We start from the raw sequence: 21,089 nt of genomic DNA on the forward strand, positions 1-21,089 counted from the left end.
CTCCAACTTGAGGGGTATTATTAAAGCAATATACTCTTTCTATATAGAAAAACATACACTTTCCCATTTTTCTCTAATTTTAACAATTTTGAATAAACTGGTTAAGTCAGTTGGAATCACGGCATTCCTCCACCATAAGTGAAGGGTTTTCCAATAAAAATAAGAGGTGCTGCCCTCTTTTATCAAAAAAAAAAAATCTGCCCTATCAAAGTGGCTGCATTAGTTCTCTCCATTTTTGCACAAACATTTCTTTTTTATTCATATTTTACTTTCATATGCCACAAGTAATAGAACAAGCATTCAACACTTCTCACAAACTGTAAATATATAACAAATAGTTTTCAAGCACTACTTCAGCAAAGGTGGTATGTACTATCCCCAGTCATGGAGCCTGTTGGCTTACTCAGTACGGTTTGAGACCAACAATCTAGAACATGCAACAGATACTGCAAACCATATAATTATTCTCAAAACATGTCCAAGTTTAGAGCCTGAAATGCAGCAAGGCAGGGGTCCCATCAAGCCCTTTTGCAACGAAGTGGGTGGCGTACTCTTTCACTGTTGTTTCCCTGTACTTGGGAGTATTCTCTTCTGACAACAATTCCTTGATGGGCCCATAAAGTCTTGACGAAGATGGATTAAAACCAGTGGTAAAAGAGCCAGCGACTGATACTCTTGGGCCTCTGCGGTTTGCCAATACTCTATGCTCCACACTTTTGAACCTGTCGTTGGATATGAGCTGAAAATTTTGCCCAAACAGAAAACACAATAGTCAACAACCTTAATATTTTATTGGATGTAGAAACAATTAAAACATTTTTTTATCTTTGCCCCCTTCACTGGGCTCACATTCTTTCTCCCAAATAAAAACGGCATCCCAACATTACCATTACAAACTTCAGTTTTAGAAGTCAAGTTCAGAGTTCAGAGTTCAGAGTTCAAAGTTCAGACCTTAAGTGAGGTGAAAACGTGTATGGGACAGATGAGACCAATACGCCTCTAATGGACTCAAAACAATTAGAAGATCTCCAATGTTAATAACCAAGGCATAGTCCTTTTTTTTTTTCTCATAAAAATGTCTCTTTTTATTTTATACAAAAAAAAAAAAAGTTATATTGTGATGCAAAGACTTGCCTGTAGAAGATCTCCAATGTTAATAACCAAGGCTCCAGGCATAGGTGGAACATCAACCCATTGATCCTTATGTAGAACTTGCAGGCCTCCTATCTGGTCTTGCAGAAGCACCGTGATGAAGTTACCGTCTGCGTGTTTGCTTGTGCCCAGTGTTAGTTCCGGTTGAGGACAAGGCGGATAATAATGACACGACAAGCCAAGTCCCTCAGCACACCCCATGTCTTTCAGGTGGTTTGGACTTAGCCCGAGAGCCTCTGACAGTAGGCCGAACATTGAAAATCCCAACTTCATTGTTTGCTTGGAGTACTCCATGAGTATGTCCCTACAAGATAATCACAGAACTCTTCACTTGCCTATGTTTTACACAAGTCTTGGATTTAATTTTGTGTCAATTTAAACAAATTGTAATATAAAATTCAACTAAATATTTTTTTTCTAAATTCATACAAATTTAAATTTAAATTTGAAAAGTTGTACCCCAAAACACAGCAATTGAATCTGTATATATATATATATTTGAAACCATGATGTCCTAAATTCTTTGGCACTTGACTAATCCAACAGGATAACAGTTTGCTCATCTATCCTTCCTCACTTAAATACCAAAGTATTATCTTTAATTTGTGCACTTATTGTTTCACCTTCGAAATAAAATCATTCTACATTGTGGAAAAATTACATGTAGATCTCACATGCCTAGTTTTGCTCTCTAGCTTATTACATTTGGTCAATTGAATAAAATAAAAAGGTATAAGAAGTTAAAGCCATGAAGAAATTGGATTTGCTTCTTATTGAGTTAGACTTCACTTAGAATTTGGAAAATATGACGAAAAAAATATAACTTTTCTTAATTTGAGTAAAATATAATTTTTAAATTTTTAATCAAATTATAATAAATTAATGTTTTTATATTTGAGGTAGAGAGAAAATATAGTGGAAAATAGATTTATTTTTTATTTTCTTTTTATTTTTTTCTAAATAAAATTGTTAATCAAAATAGATGTGAAGGGAAAAGACCAAATGGGGGGAAAAAAAAAAAAAAAGGTAATCTTCACTCAAACTATGATTATATTAACTCTCTATTTGGGAGCATAGAATCTAAGTCATTAATTTAGATTTGAGCATATTTGAATAAAATTAAATACAAATTTGTATTGAATTTCAAACCACCAAATCTATACAATGTAAATTTAAATCCCAAAATTTATGCTCCCAAACATTACCTTAGATTACAAGATGTACTTTTAGGAATAGAAATGTATCTTTATAAAGACTTAATAGCCTACAAAAGAATATGAACTAGCACAATAAAACAAATAACATATAATGGCAAAAGAAAAGAATCTATTATCTTATTCAATGTTGGATAGAACAACACAAACTTTTACATGAGTAACTTTTTCTTAAATTATTGTATTTATTAATCATTTTTATTAAATTTTTTTCTAAGAATTGACAACACATAAGTTAAAGGCAACTTAATTTCTTTGAACTTATTTTTCTTACACTTAATAGGTCTTTTAGGAAGAGTGAATATTTTTCTTATTAGGTTTTTCCTATACTAGGCACAAGAGAGCTAACAAATTAAAGAAAGAGGTGCTCACTACTATCTGTCCTACTCTAATACATTATGCATAGGGCCAACATAAAGAGGGAATAGTTTGTAAGGTTCGTTTGGATCAAATATTTTTCTTAAAAAAAAAAAAAAAGAAAAGAAAGAAAAATAAGAGGAAAACTTATTACTTTTATATATTTTTTTCTATTCTATCCGAAATAAAAATATTCTTTTAATATGACTAAAGATTAAGAAAAACTAAACATTAATGATGACTAAAATTCAAAATTTTATTTATAAATTTTTATATTTTGTTGAAGTATGTGACTCATATTGAGTGATACACATGTACAAAGAAAGTAGACTGAGGAAAAATAGGAAGTTGGTTTGAAGAAATATAGTCTACGGTTTGATGGTTACATCAACGATTTCAAGCCGAAGCCAAATCAGGAAGAAAATTGTCGATGATTTTGCATAGTCTGCCAACGACTTTGCATAGTCCATTAACGATTACATCGATGATTTCAGGTAGATGCTAATTAGGAAGAAAACCGTCGATGGTTTGATGAAACCATCAACGGTTTTGTGATCAAACCATCAATGGTTTTGTGCGACGCTAATTTTGAAATTTGAACTAGGAATATCAATAGGTTGGGGATATGGAGCCAAATCATTTAGAGATTGATACAGGGATATTTGGGGAGTTTTTTAATCCCTTTATACGTGTAGGGTTAGCATAAATACAATGTTGTAACCCTATTTTTTGATAGATAGTGAATTTTAGTCGCCACTTGCTCCTGTGGACATAGGCATTTTAGAGAACCACATTAAATTCTTGTGTCTTTGTTGGTTTCATTAATCTTTGTGTGTTTATGTATAGTTTATCGTGATTGCTGCACTGCACAATCATTTCCACGCATTTCATTGCACAACAATTGGTATCAAAGCTACTAGTTACAATGACTGGGTTTTCTTCTACAAAGTTTGACATTGTCAAGTTTGACAGATCAGGAATTTCGGACTATGTAGACGAGGGTCAAGGATTTGTTAGTGCAGCAAGGAATGGTGAAAGCATTATACGAAAAGAATGGACTACATCAATTGGAAGGAACTGGAAAGTCGATATATTTCCAATTGACGAACAAACTTTATTTTAAGTAGAACTTGTATGGGCTTAAGATGTTAGAGGGTTCGGATCTGAACCAGCACATCAACATGTTTAATCAGATTATCAATGATTTGAAGCGAGTTGATATGAAGTTTGAAGACAAATACAAGGCGTTGATGTTGTTGAATTCCCTACCTGCATCTCCTATGCATGAAAATTTGGTTTCAATTATGATATGAGGAAAGGAAACTCTCAAATTGGAGGAGAACATAAATGCTCTTTTAGGTTTTCATAAAAGGAAGAAAGCTAGCGATAAGAATCTACATAGTGAAGGGCTTGTGGTGAAGGGTAACCAGGAACATGGGAGAAGCAAGTTCCAAAGCGGATCAATTAGCAATAAATCGCAATCCAATTCTAGGAAGAGGAAGGATATAAGGTATTTTAAGTTCGGTTAAAAGGGGCACATAAAACTAGGTTATCTAGAGAAAAAGAAAAGGAATGGAGAAAAATAAAGAGGGTTCATTAAAATCTGTGAATGTAGTGGAATAAGGAGAGTTAGAGTGTAGTGACAAGGATATGTTTTCTATTTCATCTGGTTCATATATATCATCTCACAGATTCTTGGATTTTGAATTCAGCGTGCTCCTATCACATGACACCCAATAAAGATTGGTTTGACACCTACAGGTTAGTAAATTCTAATTTTATTCTAATGGGTAACGATGCATCATGAAAAATTGTTGGAATAGGGAATATCATAATTAAAATGTTTGATGGTATTGTTAGAACTTTATGTGATGTTAGGTATGCACCAGATTTAAGGAAGAATCTAATTTCATTAGACAATTTAGATTGTAATGGGTCTAATTACACGTCTGCAAGTGGAGTAATGAAGGTAAGTAAAGGTGTCTTAACCTTGATGAAGGAACAGAAATTAACAGAAAATATCTATACACTGGTACGTAGCACAGTTTTAGGTGGAGCTACAGCTGCAGAATCTGAGTCAAATAGTACTATTTTGTCGCATATGTAGTTAGGGCATATGGGTGTGCGTAGGATGATGAAGCTTCATGAAAGAAATCTTTTTGAAGGGTGTCAAAACATGTAAAATGAATTTCTGCAGGTATTGTGTTCTTGGGAAACAAAATAGGGTGTAATTCAAGATAGACACACACAAAATGGAGGGAATTCTTGTCTATATTCATTCAGATGTTTGGGAGCAAGTAAGGGTAGCATCACTGGGAGAACATATGTATTTCGTGAGTTTTATTGATGATTACTCACAAAAGGTCTCAGTGTACTTCATGTGGCACAAATCATAAACATTTTCCAAGTTCAAGTTGTGGAAAGATGAAGTGGAAAACTAGACCGGGAGGAATATCAAATGCCTCAGGTCTGACAATGGTTAGATACACAGATTTAAAGTTCACAAAGTTGTGTGAGCAGCATCGCATTAGAAGACACTTTGCAGTATGCAAGATACCACAACGGAATGGTGTGGCGGAAAGGATGAACAGAATAATAACTAAAAGCATTTGGTGTCTCAAGTTAAATACAAGACTTGCAAAGAACTTATGGGCAAAGGTAATGAATATGATATGTTTCTTGATTAACAGATTGTTGACCTAATAGGTCACACCCACTTTTGATCATGACAAATACTCTTGGTACTAATGGTTTTACTAAGGCTTGCATGCAGGTTCACCTTGTGCGTGTCCTCGAATTGAAAGACATATCATGATGGCATGCTGTGTTCGTGCTGATGAATGAAGAAGTTTTGTATTGTATTTGTAATTATTTTTCATTTTCTTCATCATGGGATTTAATATTATTATGGACTGTACACTCCTATGGCTTGTAATAATTTGCATCATGCATGATAGGTATGTATGCTCAAAAAGACCCTAGTTGGACCTTAGGTACCTACACTTAGTGCATATAGTCCCTAACATCACTTTATTATATCTGGGAAATTAAATAAGGCAAAATTGGACCTTAAATTGAAAATCTTGAGAGAACTCAGGCGACCAAACTTGTGGCATTTAAAATGCCTAGGGCAACCAAACCCTAGAAAAAGTCAAATTGTTGACTTCTTGTTTGGCAGACCGAACCAATTTGAACATATCCTCCTCGGTCACCTGAACCCGTGTCAAAACACTTTTCACCAACCCAGGTGGCTGAACCTTCACGTTCAAAAAGACCTTGAGCGACCAAACTTGCTAGTTCGGTTAACCGAACTCAGCTTCAGGCACCCCGAACCGCAAACATAAAATTTATGCCTTTTGTTCAGCAAACCGACCTTGACTTTGAGCACCCGAAGCTTTAAAAATTGATTTTTTGACTTAGTCTATTCGGGCACCCGAACCTCTAAGCGGGCACCCAAAACTCGCTGATTAAATTAATTTTTACTAAAAATTAAAAGGGGTAAACTGGGTTAATTTTTCTAAACTTGTTTTAAACTTTTCTAATTATCCCCATTGAGTCTATAACGGTAAAAAATTACCCTTTGCCTATATATAAATGTTCATTTGCAATAATTAAAAAAGGGATTAGCAATTTAATTAAGGCCAAAATTCTCTCAAATTAAAAAATTTCTTTTTAGCCTATACTACTCCCAAACACTCCAGAACTTCATTTTTATTTATCTATTAAGCGTTGTGAGTATTTCTAAAGTAATTGTACTTAATCTTCCTAGCTAGTACTCTCATTAGCTATATTGTCTAATTGATTTCATTTGAGAGTATAGCATTAAATTATTCCACAAATTTCATTTGATTAATCTTGTGTGGGAAGACTTAGAAGGTTGTGGTCCTCGCATTGTCATTGTAAGACACATAAGCCTATATTTTTGTGTGCAAAAATCATTTTCAAAGCTTGCATTCAAACACTCCTTGTGCTTAGTATATTAAGAACATCTTGCTGAATTTGTTTGAATCAACTTGCTAGCATATTTGAAACCTTGATCTGATATTAAGATACTCAAATATTGTGTTTCAAATCTTGCTTAAGTTTGCACTTTTGATCATTGATTGATTATCTATACTTGACTGAGTGTTTAGCACACATTAGAGCACTGAGCATATTTATATATCATACGTTCTTGCATTATTGCTTAAGCTACACTGGTGTACATATCTGCTTGTGAAGAAGCATATTTTCGTGTACAAAAGTTTCATATCATTTGTCGTATTCTAGGTGTGGGCCTGAAGAGGGAGACTAGCCCTGTGGAATAGTTTTAGATTGGCTTACACCCGGTTAGGAAAGTTAGGTGTGCCACCCTGATAAGGCGTGTTGTATTAGGTGCCGCTCCACTCATTTAACTGAGCCATAGTGGAATCCTGGTGTAGCCAAGGTAGGGACGTAGGCAATTTGGTCAAACCTCGATAACATATTGTGTGTATTGTTTACTTTTTCTTACTTTATTGCACGTGTATGTCTATTTACTAATTGCATAGACTGACTCTAGGTTTTGTACTACTGTTATAAAACTATTTACCTAGGCGATAATTTTTTAAATACCCAATTCACCCCCCCTCTTGGGGTTGCACCAAAGCTAACAATTGGTATCAGAGCCTCGTAACTTAAACTTAAACGTCATTTAGTAAAAGATCAAGGTGGCTTGTGTTAGTGCATCCCCTTCATGCGAAGGAAGATTGATCACACACCCACCAGTATTTTGTGGTGATAACTATGCTATATGGAAATTCAAAATGATTGTGTTTGTGTAAGCTTTAAATTTGAAATTTTGGAATGTCATTGATCAGGGTGATAGTGTGCTTGTTAAATCCATTGGTTGTACTAGTGTTCCTAAATTTAAGTGTGAATCGAATGATCACGATAGGAACTTATTGCAGGTAAATTTTAATGCCATGAATACCTTACTACATGCTTTAGATTCTAATATTTTATGTGAGGTTATGGCATGTAGCAATGTTAAGGAGATCTGGGATGAACTTGAGAGGATATATGGAGCACCCATGTAAAACAAGGTGATCTCTCCGTGTGAATCGAGCTCTATTGATCTTGAAGGAGGTAACCAGCACTTGGTTGCTTTAACTGATAATGAGGTTATCCATATTCCTTCTGTTTTAAAAGATAAATCTTAAAATGATTCATGTGTTGATTTGAATGATGTGTCTGGTTGTGAATCATATGATAGTACTGATGATGAAAGCATGTCAACTTATGAAGAATTGTAGATTGAATATGTTAGGACTCATAAATTACTTGTTAAATGTAATACGAAATATTCTATTTTGGAAAACAAGTATGAAGCATGCATGAAAGAATGTGAATCTAAAGTTCTTGTTGAAAGAGAAAATGACTTGAAAATTAAAAGATTGGTAAGCAAGAATGAATCATTAGAAAAAGAATTGACTATCTTGAAATCTAAAACTTCTAATGATAATAATAAAGACCATTTGATTGCAGAACTTGAACAAAAAGCAAACAATATGACTAAGGAATTCATTAAACTTCAAGATGTTTGCAAGGGTCTTGAAAATTTGAAAATAAAAGAGTTAGAAAAGAAACTTGTGAACCAGTATAAGATCATTTATACTTTCATTAGAGGTTAGGACAACTTTGATAAGTTGTTAGGATCACAGAAATAGCCTTAGATAGGGAAGGTATAGGTTATAACGGAATTAGAAATAGGAAGAAGAAAAACCTATACATGGGGTACTTTGTTAGGGAGTCCAAAGATTATGCCAATACCTCTTCCAGTCTATACACTCATACGTATTGTGCACTATGTAAAAAGAGGGGTCATACCAAATTTGATTGTGCGTTTAAAAGAAAGGGTGTTAAAATAAAACAAGTTTGAAGAGTGAAATCCTATCCCATCTCTTATTGATCCTTAGGTTTTCCCTTGCATCCATAAAGTAGGTTAGGAAGACTTCATAAAACCCTAGATTTTATATTTAAATCATAGGGGTCTTTCCATGTGGTAATTGGTCAAAGGAAAAATGTAAACCAAGTTCAAGCTACTGAACTCATTTGTGCTTTGGCACTTCGAGCGACCGAACTTGTAAGTCTGACCAAGGCGTTGACCATCACTCGGGCTACTGAAATTTATAGTTCAAATCCATTCAGGCTGCCAAACCAGGTTCAGGTAACCAAATTTATTTTCGGGTAACCGAATGTGCATTTCGGGCTACCGAACTCTGTAGTTCATTTTGAGTTCGGGCTGCCGAGCCTCCGTTTTGTAAAAAGGTGCTTAAACTTTAGGCAACCTAACCATTGTTCGGTAAACCGAGTAGACTCCGTGGGCTCTACAATTATTGCAGTTTGGGTGACCGAACCCATGCTCAAGCACCCGAACCACGTTGTTATATAAGAAAATCCATGCTGACTGTTCATTTTTTTTCATCCACTCTTGAGAGTTCTCTTACACTTCCTCAATTCTAGCCACTCCATTTTTCATTTTCAGCCTAGTGCCTTTTAGGAAAACTTCCTCTCACCATGTCAAGAGACCATAGACACGTTGTGGCAGGCATTCCACTTGAGTAGTGGTTCCGTACACTCGAGAGAAGGATCAAGTATGATAAAGTTTTCCACCTCAAGGATCCCATCCTCAGTAAGATCCTGGACATTGAATTTATGCAAACTCACTTCAACAATGTGTTGGACATGTTCAGGTACCAGGGTTGGTACGAGTTCATTGCTTTCCAGCCTAAGGGTATGTAGCCTCTGCTCGTCCGGTTGTTTTACGCCAACCTTGGGTAGGAAGGCCAAGGTTATTATTCTCGGGTACTTGAAACTGACATATGCTTCGACAATGCATACCTGGCTAAGGTGTTTGACATCCAACGTGGCGACTTTGTTTGTCCTGATTTGTCCTCCACCTGGATTAATGAGCAGAACTTTACGATGAGCACTTTTGTGAACCTTGTTATGTTGCATCCTGTAACTGACTTAGCACACACACCTAGCTAAAATTCTTTGACTTTGGAGGCAAAGGTGGTACACCACCTGATTTTGTACAATATACTGCCAAAGTCGGGATCTAAGGATCACATGTCTTATTTAGATTGCTTCGTGATATGGTGCCTATTCATGAGAAAGAAGTTAGATCTCCCTAGATTGATCCTTCAATGGATATTTGTTAAGATTATGGGAAGGAGGATCATACTGCCCTACGGTGGTATTCTGTCTAGACTGTTTGTTAGGGAAAGGGTTACCAAGACTACATTTGCAGCTATCAAGAAAGTTAGGCCCTCTAACATCCTTAACTCTACTGCCTTGAAGCTAATGGGGTACGAACTCGCTGGCAACATGTGGTTGCCCAATGTTCCTGAGAGAGGTCCAGGAGCTCAAGAGATCCCACAGGAGTGGCCCCATCTACTGTCTAACGCCGAGATCATGGTGGCCATCACCAATCTCACTGCATCATTTTAGGAGTTCAGGACCTCCATGACAGAGCAGGTGTCCGCCTCCCAAGCTAGATTTGATGCTCTCTATGGCATGTTCTCTGAGTTCCAATCCGATGTGCGGGTGAACTTTCATATCCTTAGTGAGCGCTTGAGAGAGATGAATGATGAGGATATTGGGGAGGATCAGATGGAGATGAGTGGTGATGAGGATGACGATTACTTGATTATTCTATTGAAATGCATGCTTGTGATGAAAGCCTCCTACATGGCGGATGTAGTGATTGAAAATTGCCTTCTAGTAGAATTAGGCTCTCGCATGCTCAAATCTCTTGATATATTGCTTGTTTGAGAATCTTTTTTTGCAGGTTAATTTGGGAAATGTTCTATTTACAAACGACATGCTACCAAATTTTTTTGTAGACATTTTTCCAAAAATGTTGAAATATTTTCCAAAATTGAATATATATGTGCATGAAAATTTGGTTTTAGATTGTAAATTATCTGTACTTAGCTCATTTAAAACTTAAATCTTTTGGAGCTTCTTGTGGATATATATTTGAATGCTTTGAGGTTGGCAAGTTTTTATGGGATAAGTCATATTTTCAAACAAAATACTGCCAAAATTTTTCAAAATCATCGTACATATTCTATATTTTTTTTAAGTGCAAAATATCTTAAATCTTGAGTTGTGCTTCAAAATATTACTTGCATTATGCTCAAGATAATTTTAAAGAAAATGCATATTCTTAGGGAGAGCCACTTCACTTTAATTGTTATCATAATAGGATAATAAGTGGTATCATTTTTCTTAAACTAATGGTTTCTAACAATTTGTGTCAGATTTTTTTACCATGTAGTTATAACAATTGATATCAGCCCCACATATCTTCTCTTGTTTTATACCTTGTGGGAATGCATAGTTTTCCAAGAAAGTGAAAATAAATAATGATTATGATATATTAAACTTTATAATCTTTTTGAAAGGATGAGTGAAAAACTAATGAAAAATTAATTTTCATCCTTGCATAATCATCAATTGAGGGAGAATATGAAATTCAAACTGCTAAGTCCTTTGTGCTGCTTGATAATATTAGTATTTGACTTGTGTACTCTTTGTGTTGTCTGGTTGAAATGTGCTATATATTGTTGGTTAAAACTCAAAACAGGTCACTTAGGTACAAAGTTATCTTGGGAATGGTCTATTTTCAAATGACATGTCACCAAATTTTTTTTTTTTAAATCCTCCCAATATACTTTTTGTATCTAAATGAAGTCCTTTGCCTTCATGCTACATTAGTTAGCCCTTTTTGCTGTTGCCAAAAGGGGGAGAAGAGGGAAAACTGGGCACATTGGCAAAACTGGGTACATTGTACACTGCTAAATTCAAATTTAATTACCCATTGATAAATCATTTAAATTGAGTTTTAATTGTCTTTATGCATAAAGTGAGGGGGAGCCTTTCTTGGCTGTACCCACTTTTGCATAAAGTATTTGTTATCATCAAAAAGGGCGCGACTTTTGACCTGATAAGTCACACCCAATTTTGATCATGACAAATATTCTTGGTATTGATGGTTGTATTAAGGCTTGCATGTAGGTTCACCTTACACACATCCTCAAACTGAAAGACATATCATGATGGCGTGTAGTGTTTGTGCCGATGAATGAAGAAGTTTTGTATTTTATTTGTAATTCCTTTTCACTTTATTCATTCTGAGATGTAATATTATTATGGATTGTACATTCATATGGCTTGTAATAATTTGCATAATGCATGATAGGTCGGTATGCTCAAACAGACCCTAGTTGGATCTTAAATTAAAAATCTTGAGAGAGCTCGGGTGACCGAACCTGTGGCGTTTAAAGTGCCTCAGGCGACCGAACCTCGGACAAAGTCAAATTATTGACTTCTTGTTCAGCAGACCGAACCAATTTAAACATATCCTCCTTGGTCACCCAAAACATGTCAAAACACTTTTCACCAACCCGAGTGCCCGAACCTTCGCGTTCAAACAGACCTCGTGCGACCAAACTTCTTGGTTTGGTTAACTGAAATCAGCTTCGGGCACCCAAACCACGGATATAAAGTTTCTATCTTTTTTTCAGCCAATCGACCCTAACTTCGGGCACCTGAACCTTTAAAAATTAATTTTTTGACTGAGTCTATTCGGGCACCTAAACCTTTGACTGGGCACCCGAAACTTGCGGGTTAAATTAATTTTTACTGAAAATTAAAAGGGGTAAACTAGGTTAATTTCTCTAAACTTGTTTTAAACTTTTCTCATTATCCCCATCGAGTCCCTAGCGGTCAAAAATTACCCCTTGCCTATATATACATGTTCATTGCAATAATTAGAAAAAGGATTGGCAATTTGATTAAAAGCCAAAATTCTCTAAAATTCAAAAATTTCTTTTAGCCTATACTACTCCCAAACACTCTAGAACTTCATTTTCCTTGATCTATTAAGTGTTGTGAGTATTTCTAAAGTGATTGTACTTAATCTTCCTAGCTAGTACTCTCATTAGGTATATTATTTGATTGATTTTATTTGAGAGTATAGCATTAAGTTATTCCACAAATTTCATTTGATAAATCTTGTGTGGAAAGACTTAGAAGGTTGTGGTTCTTGCATTGTCATTACAAGACACCTAAGCATATATTTTTGTGTGCAAAAATCATTTTCAAAGCTTGCATTCAAACACTTATTGTGCTTAGTATATTGAGAACATCTTGTTGAAATTTTTAAATCAACTTGCTAGCATATTTTAAACCTTGATCTGATATTGAGATATTCAAATATTGTGTTTCAAATCTTGCTTAAGTTTGCACTCTTGATCATTGATTGATTATCTATACCTAACTAAGTGTTTAGCACACATTAGAGCACTGAGCAAATTTATATATCATACATGCTCGCATTATTGCTTGAACTATACCGGTGTACATATCTGCTTGTGAAGAAGCATATTTCTGTGTACAAAATTTCATATCATTTGTTGTATTCCAGGCGCGGGCCTGAAGAGGGAGACTAGATCTGTGGAATAGTCCCAGACTGGCTTAGACCCAAGTAGGAAAGATAAGAGCACCGCCCTTGTAAGGCATGTTGTATTATATTAGGTGCCACTCCACCCGTTTAAGTGAGCCGTAGTAGAATCCTTGTGCTGGTGTAGCCAAGGCGGGGACCTAGGCAATTTGGCCGAACCTCAATAACATATTGCATGTATTGTTTACTTTTTCACACTCTATTGCACATGTATGTTTATTTACTGATTACATAGTCTGACCCTAGGTTGTGTACTATTATTGTTAAATCGATTGACCTAGGTGATAATTCTTTAACTACCCAATTCATCCCCCTCTTGGGGTTGCACGAAAGCTAACATAGATCACTAAGGACAACACTAAATGGGAAAGTAGTAGAAGAGGTACGGACATGCAGTGTAGTAGACTACTTTGGTTTGAGATTATTTAGATGTCCATCCTACGTGCATGTTTCTAGTGAGGAGATATCAAAACTTGATGCGAAGTTTAGATAGTGTATCTTTCTAGAGTATCAGAATGGGGTGAAAGGTTTCAAGCTATAGGATCCGAAAGCAAACAAGTTGGCGATCAGTAGAGATGTGGTTTTTGATGAGACAGACATGTTGTAGTGTACTCAAGTATAAGAGAAATAAGTGTCAGAAAACTGTAGCAGCAATGAGTGTGCGGTGCAGGTGGAGCTAGGGACTCATGGTAGAGATAATAGTATTTAGAATGCAGGGAGTCCTAACTTAAGAGACTAGCAACATCACAGTATAGCTATAGACGGGCCTAGATGCACTATCAAGCCACCCCCAGGTATGGATTTGATGATTTGGTTTCTTATGCACTAATTATTAGTAGGGATCCTACTACTATTCAAAAGGTGGTGCACGGTCAAGAGAAAAGTAGATGGATGGGTGCTATGGTGGAGAAAATGGAGACTTTTTATAAGAACCAAACATGGGAGTTAGTGGAGCTTTTAGAGGGGAAGAGAGCAATATGATGCAAATGGGTGTATAGGAAGAAAGAAGAAAAATTAGAAAAAAGAAGGATTCAAATTCAAGGCTCATCTTGTAGCAAAGGGTTACTCATAGAAAAAACGAATTTATTGTGATGATATTTGTTGACTTTTTGAGTTCGATCTCTATTTTGATAATGACAAACCACAATATCCCACTTGTGTAACTGAGTGTGAACGGGTTTATATTTCTGTAAGTACAAGTGATGAATGCAAAATGAAATCCAAAAATAGCACTGAGAATAACACCAATTGATGTATTCCTTGGAGCATTGAGGAGTAGAAGACACGAAGACTTTATTTAATTTTTGGGTTGTAATATTAATTAGGGTTGAATGTGCATGCATCTTACATGATTTAAAGTGAAGCTCTACCTGACTTTAGATTGACCATAAGGCCTCCAAGTAAAATGAAAAACCCTTTTCATAAAATATCTAACTTATACGAAGGTTTTTAAATGGTTTTAAAGTTAAAAGAAGGCAAAAACTAAATTTTTCAAAGGGGTCGGTCAACTGGCTTGTTGACTGAACGTTAGAAGTGAACAATTTTATCACTTAATTAGATCTAATATCAAATTATGTTCAACATGCAAATTGTGGCATTTTCCCATAGCTTTCGTTTGATGCCAAGAACGTGCAAATTGGAGTTACACAAAAAAAGTTATGGCTAAAACACTGAAAGGTGTCCGTAATAGAAAAACTCCCTTCATGTTTCTTCCATCTCATTGATGGGCATGTTTCACAAACCAAAACTTCTTATCTTAAAATATGTTCAACATGAAAGTTGTGGGATGTTTGCTTACCTTTCTATTGATATCAAGAACATCCAATTTGGAATTAAATAGAAAAAGTTATGGGCAAAACACTGAACAGTATACGTGTAGAAAAGTGGAGGCTAGTCGACCGAACCGTCATTACGGTCGACTGAAGCTCGCGGATTTCATGCCTCGGTCGACCGTACCTTGAGCTTGGTCGACCGACCTTCTCAGGAAAGCATCCCAATAGTTGAAATGGCTAGTTTTCAAAATAAAAATATATTTTAAGGTCCTAACGGCTATATAACGGTTACAAGGGGTTTTTGCCTATAAATACAACCCCAAAACACTTTAAAATTGTTGGAGAATCCCTTTGTTAATTTAGTTTATCATTCTTTGATTCTCCTACACTTCTATACCCCATTTGTTCTTTAAATTCTCATTTTTCTCTTACTCTTCTTTTCTTTGAAAATCATTTTGGGAGAAAATATTCTTGGGGGTTTTATGTGAAGACGTTTGAGCATATATATCATATACACATATATTGCTTGATGACCTTCTTCTTTCATTTGTGATATATTTTCAAAAAATAAAATGTCTCCTATTCTCTTCTTTTGAAAACCATTTTTGGGAAAAATATTTTTGGGATTATATTTGAAGAGGCTTGAGCATATAACATTCTCTATATGTATATTGCTTGAAGGTCTCTCTATTTTTCATGTTTTCAAGGATTAAATTTCTCTCATATTTTTTTATTTGGAAAAATATTTTAATTGGAGAAATTCCTTATGAATAATGTCTTGAAGGCTTGGGCTAATATTCTTGCTCATATATTTTGCTTGAATGCCTTCTTGGAATTAATTTTACTAAAGTAAATCATTTTGAAGAAAACACTAATATTCTCCTACTCTTATCTTAAAATATATTTGTTGGAGAATTTCTTTGGGTTGTTCAAAAGGGAGTCTTGAGCATATATCAATTTAATATATACTTGCTTGAGAGGCTTCTCCTTTTATTTTATAAAGGTCAATCATTTTGATAGCAAAATCCTAGTTTCTCCTACTTATCTTGAAGTATATTTTTGGAGAAACTCTTTGGGTTATTTAAGAGCTTTGAGCTTTGAGCATATATTCATTAATATATATTGGCTTGAAAAGCTTCTTAAAAAAAGGGTAAAGCATATATTCATTTTTTCTTGGCAACCTTTTTTATTTGAATTTGAAAAGGTCAATCATTTTAGAATAGAAAATCATTTTCCAAACTCTCAAGTTTTACTTGAAAAATATTTTGAGAGAAAACCCATACTCTATATGAGCTCAATTTCAAAATCATATGAGATTGCATATTAAATTTTTAATGTCGTACATACCTACTTAGTTTAGAAGCATTTGTTTGTACGCAAATTCTATTAGATATATTTGTATTCCAAGTGTGGCCTGAAGAGGGAGAATCGCCCTATGAAGAGTCCCGGATAGACTTAGATCAGGTTAAGAAAGTCCTAAATTGGCTTTGACATAGTTAGGAAAGCTAGGTGCGCCATCCTAGTAAGGCGTAATGGTTAGGTTCAGCCCAAAACTGAACTAGGGAGTCTTAGCCCAGTAAGTGAGACCGGTTCGGTTCAGCCCAAAAATTGAACTGAGGTTTTCGTCACCCCGTTAGGAGAGGATGTAAAAGGCTTCTGCTGCACCCAGTTAAGTGAGCAGGTATTGTGGAATCTTTGGGGGGTATGCCCAAAGCGGGGACGTAAGCTAATTTGGCCAAACCTCGATAAAAAATCTGGTGTCGCTCCCTCTATCTTATTTAAATTCCTGCACTTTTATTTCAGCATGTGTATGAATGTTTATTTAATGTCAAAATTATTTGCATACACACATTGGATTTAAATAATATACTGCACACGTGTATATTTTCTTTCACTGTTAAAATTATTTTACATACACACGTATACATTGAATGGGATGTGATATGTAGTGAATTGGCGTAATTGTTTGAATTAGAAAAAAATATTTTAAAAGCCCAATTCACCCCATCTCTTGGGATCACACCAATTCCAACAATATCTTCTCCTCTGTGGTCAGAAATACTTCCATTAAGGTAGTGTTAGGATTGGTAGCGCATTTTGATATGCATTTGGAGAATATGGATGTAAAAACAACACTTCTAGATGGTGATTTGGGGGAGCTGATTTACATAGTACAACTAGAAGGGTTCAGTCGGCGTGGATAGATCGAAGCACTTGGTGTATAGTTAAGAAAATCACTTTAGGGACATAAGCAGTGTTATTTGTGTATTTTATACTTTTGTTTTGACAAGTAAAGAAGGAAGGAGGAAAAACATTAAAGGGGCAACAAAGTAGGACTCATCGACGAAGCGCCTATGCTCGTCGATGAGGGAACAACGGAGGTTCGTCAATGAAGGCTCTGAAACTTATTGACGAATAATTACTGAGAGCAGGAAAATTCATACTTTTGGCATCATTGACGAGAGTATTGTTTTCATCGATGAATGTTCTTCTTGATCTCGTCGACGAAGCCCCTGTGTTCGTCGACGAAGGGTGCCTAGGCTACGACAGTTTTTTGAAGTTTTGAAGTTTTGAAGTTTTGAACGTTGGGTGGTTAGGCAAACGGGGAAAACCTCCAAAGAAACTATATATATATATATATATATATATATATATATATATCATTTGGGCATATTTTGAGAGTGAGAGTGATCATTATTAAAGTGTATTGTGTCCATTGTGATTTCCACAGTGAAATTTGTGTGCCTTTTGCTTTCGTGGATGTAAGCTTTTCCGAACCATGTAAATCGTGTTGTTGTTCTTATTGGTTTTGTTATTTATTTCTTGTGGTTTACGTTGTGCAGTTTCATTATATGATCCATATCACAGCAAATTGGTATCAGAGCAATTGTTGTTATGGCATCGGGATCGTCTTCTGCAAGATTTGACGTTGTCAAATTTGATGGAATCCAAAACTTTGGTTTATGGCAAAGGAGAGTAAAGGATATTCTTGTGCAATAGAGAATGACTAAGGCTCTACTTGGTGTTCAACCGGTTGGAATAGATGAGGCAACATAGAGAGAATTGGAAGCAAGTGTCGTTTCTACAATATGCTTGTGTTTGGCCTATGAGGTTCTCTATCATGTGATGGAGGAGGACTCTTCAAAGGCTATGTGGCGAAAGCTTGATAGCCGGTATATGTCTAAATCCTTGTCGAACAAACTGTTTCTTAAGCAAAGATTGTATTGACTTAAGATGGTTGATGATTCGGATTTGAATCAACATATCAACATTTTTAATCAAATTATAAGTGATTTGGCACATGTTGATGTAACGTTCAAGTAGGACGATAAAGCATTGATGCCGTTAAATTCAATTCCTACATCTCAAACTTATGAGAATTTGGTTACAACTTACACATGAGGCAAAGATAATCTGAATTTGGAAGAAGTGACAAGTGCATTGCTTCGTTTTCATCAAAGAATGGTGATTAAACATGGTGAAGGACTTGTTGTAAAAGGTAATCAAGGACATGGGAGACGTAAGTCCCAAGTAAAATCTCGATTGCAATATGGGAAGAATAAAAAGGATGTAAAATGCTTTAAGTGCGGTGAAATCGGGCACATAAGGTCAGAATGTCTAGAGTGGAAGAAACGGAATTCTGAAAATCAAGAAGGTTCATCAAAATCTGCGTGTGTAGTGGAAGGAGATTTAGAATGTAGTGATGGAGATATGTTGTGTATTTCATCGAGTTCAAAGTGTCTCACAGAAGACTTTTGGATTCTAGATACCAGATGCTCTTATCATATGACAGCAAACAGAAAATGGTTTGACACCTACAAGTTAGTCAATACTGGTTGTGTTTTGATGGGAAATAATACTTCATGCAAAATACATGGTATAAAGAGATGTAAAATTAAAAAAATGTATGATGGTACTGTAAGAACTATATATGATGTATGACATGTGAAGGGTCTAGGAAAGAGTGTTATTTCATTGGATATTTTAGACCGTAATGAGTATAGTTATGAGTTTGAAAAAGGAGAAATAATGGTGTGTGAAGGAGATTCGATAGTGATGAAATGAGAAAAGATAGAGGGAAATATCTATATACTGTAGGGTGTTATGGTTGTAAGTGGAGTTGCAGTTGTTGAATCTGAATCAGTTACTTCATCGTATACGCAGTTGAAGCATATGGGTGACTACATATATTCATTTGTTTGGGAACCGATAATGATATCATCAATGGAGAGACCTATGTATTTTTTGAGTTTATCACGAAGGGTCCTGGTGTTCTTTATGCAGTGGCTAAGGTGAAAACCCAGACCGAGAAAGAAGTCCTTATGTTAGACATAGGGGACTGAGTACGCTGGTTTCGTTCAATAAGTTTTGTGAGCAAGGTGGGTTATATGTAGGGCTTGCAGGGTACTTCTTAATGAAGTCAGTGATTATGGTGCGTTTCTTGGGTAATCAATCGCCAAACGTATTGCTAGGTGGAAAAGTTGCAAGTGAATTGTGAGTATATTTTTACGGTAGACTACTTGGTTATGAGTGGATGTCCACTGGTGCACTATTCTAGTGATGGAGGATCTAGGCTTGGTGTTTTGTCCGAACATTACCTTTTTCTTTGTTCATTAAGAAAGGAGGGTGCAAGCTGAGTGATCTTGTGGCAAACAAAGGGGTGATCGAGGACATGGCTTTTTGTTGATAAAGTCATAGGGCAGCGTACTTGGGTAAAGGAAGAGAAATAGAAATGGTAGAAAATAGCGAGAGCAACAATCATGTTTTTCAATTGGAGTTAGGGACTCAGAACAGAAATGCAGGGCTTTCTAACTCAGGTTAACAATATAACAGATTAAATGGGCTTGTGATGCAAGTGGAGCAAAAGAATCAAGGAAGAGATGGCATTGGTTATATTGCAGGGATTTTCAGCTCAGGAGATCCACAAATTCATGGTAAGCTTATGTGCACTATCAAACCACCACTCAGGCGTGTGAGGTGGTGAGGCTTCCATTATGGAAGAGGGTGATAAGATGTAGTAGAGTAATATGTTTGTTGTGTATGAATGACATGTTATTGGCTGGAAATTCTTTAATTGAGGCCTTAATCAATTGGAAACTTTGTTAAAAGGTTTTGACATGAATGTGTTGGGTACGACAAGATGGGTCTTGGTTTGTTGATTCACATGGAAAAAAGCTGCAGGGAAATTGGTATCATCTCATGTGGCTTTGTGGACGGAACCGTAGGGAGATTTTGTTTGCCATCTTAAGGGGGTTCTGTGGAGAATCGTTGTGAAATGTCTACCGCTCGGTACCCAACGATGGGTTGTGATGTCCGGGATATGTCAAAGGTCCTCCATGATTGTGTAAATGGGGTGTTTCTGTAGGCAACAGAGTGGACCGTTAGTTGTGAGATTTGTTGAAGACTATGCAAGGTGCTTTGGTAATATAAGGCTTGCAGTAGTGTTTGTTTACTGTTGTTGGAAGGCTTTGTTGGAAGCCCAGGGTGAAGTCTTCTAGTGATGAATCTACAACTGCATCGGTGTTAATGGTAGAAGCTGAAGGTGCCATCGGTAAGTTTAAGCGGTATTGATTGGACTTGGTATTTGTCTTCAAGTGTTAAAAGGGAGACATAACCCAATCTGGCATTTTTAAGTTCAAAGTGAATAAGTTCATGTTTTTGAGATTCTCCTAAGGGGCTTATAATCGCCAAGGTAGATATTGTTATTTGTGGCTTTTATAGTTCTATTTTTCTAAGTAAAGAAGGAAGGAGGAAAAACATGAAAGGGGTAGCACAGCAAGACTCATTGACGAAGGCCCTATGGTCATCAATGAGGGAACGTCAAAGGTTCATCGATGAAGGTTCAGAAGATCGTCAACGAATAATTACTAAGAATAGGAAAATTCATACTTCAATCATCGATAGGAGCACTGTATTCTTCAACAAAGGTTCTTCTTGGTCTCATCAACGAAGCCCCGGTGTTTGTCAGCGAGGGGCGCCTGTGATGCGGCAGTTTTCTAAAATTTTGAATTTTTGAACGTTGGGTGGTTTGGCAAAAGGGGGGAAACCTCTGAAGAAACTTTATATATGTCATCTGAGCATATTTTGAGAGTGAGAGTGATC

At 35.9% G+C, this 21,089-nt stretch overlaps 1 protein-coding gene across 1 annotated transcript in view; it reads right to left on the minus strand.

Moving 5' to 3' along the window:
* Positions 1-232: 232 nt before the first annotated feature.
* The window catches only part of LOC131151981 (1-aminocyclopropane-1-carboxylate oxidase homolog 1-like), a 31,382-nt gene continuing 10,525 nt past the window's right edge, over positions 233-21,089 (minus strand). Inside the window, exons 2-3 of the mRNA XM_058103522.1 lie at positions 1,135-1,456; positions 233-739 (exon numbers count right to left, since the gene is read on the minus strand). Of these exons, the coding sequence (XP_057959505.1) occupies positions 485-739; positions 1,135-1,456 (577 nt within the window). The 3' untranslated portion in view covers positions 233-484. The remainder of the gene's footprint in view (positions 740-1,134; positions 1,457-21,089) is intronic.

The sequence above is a fragment of the Malania oleifera genome, chromosome 3 (assembly GCF_029873635.1).
Source record: "Malania oleifera isolate guangnan ecotype guangnan chromosome 3, ASM2987363v1, whole genome shotgun sequence".
Taxonomy (NCBI): Eukaryota; Viridiplantae; Streptophyta; class Magnoliopsida; order Santalales; family Ximeniaceae; genus Malania; species Malania oleifera.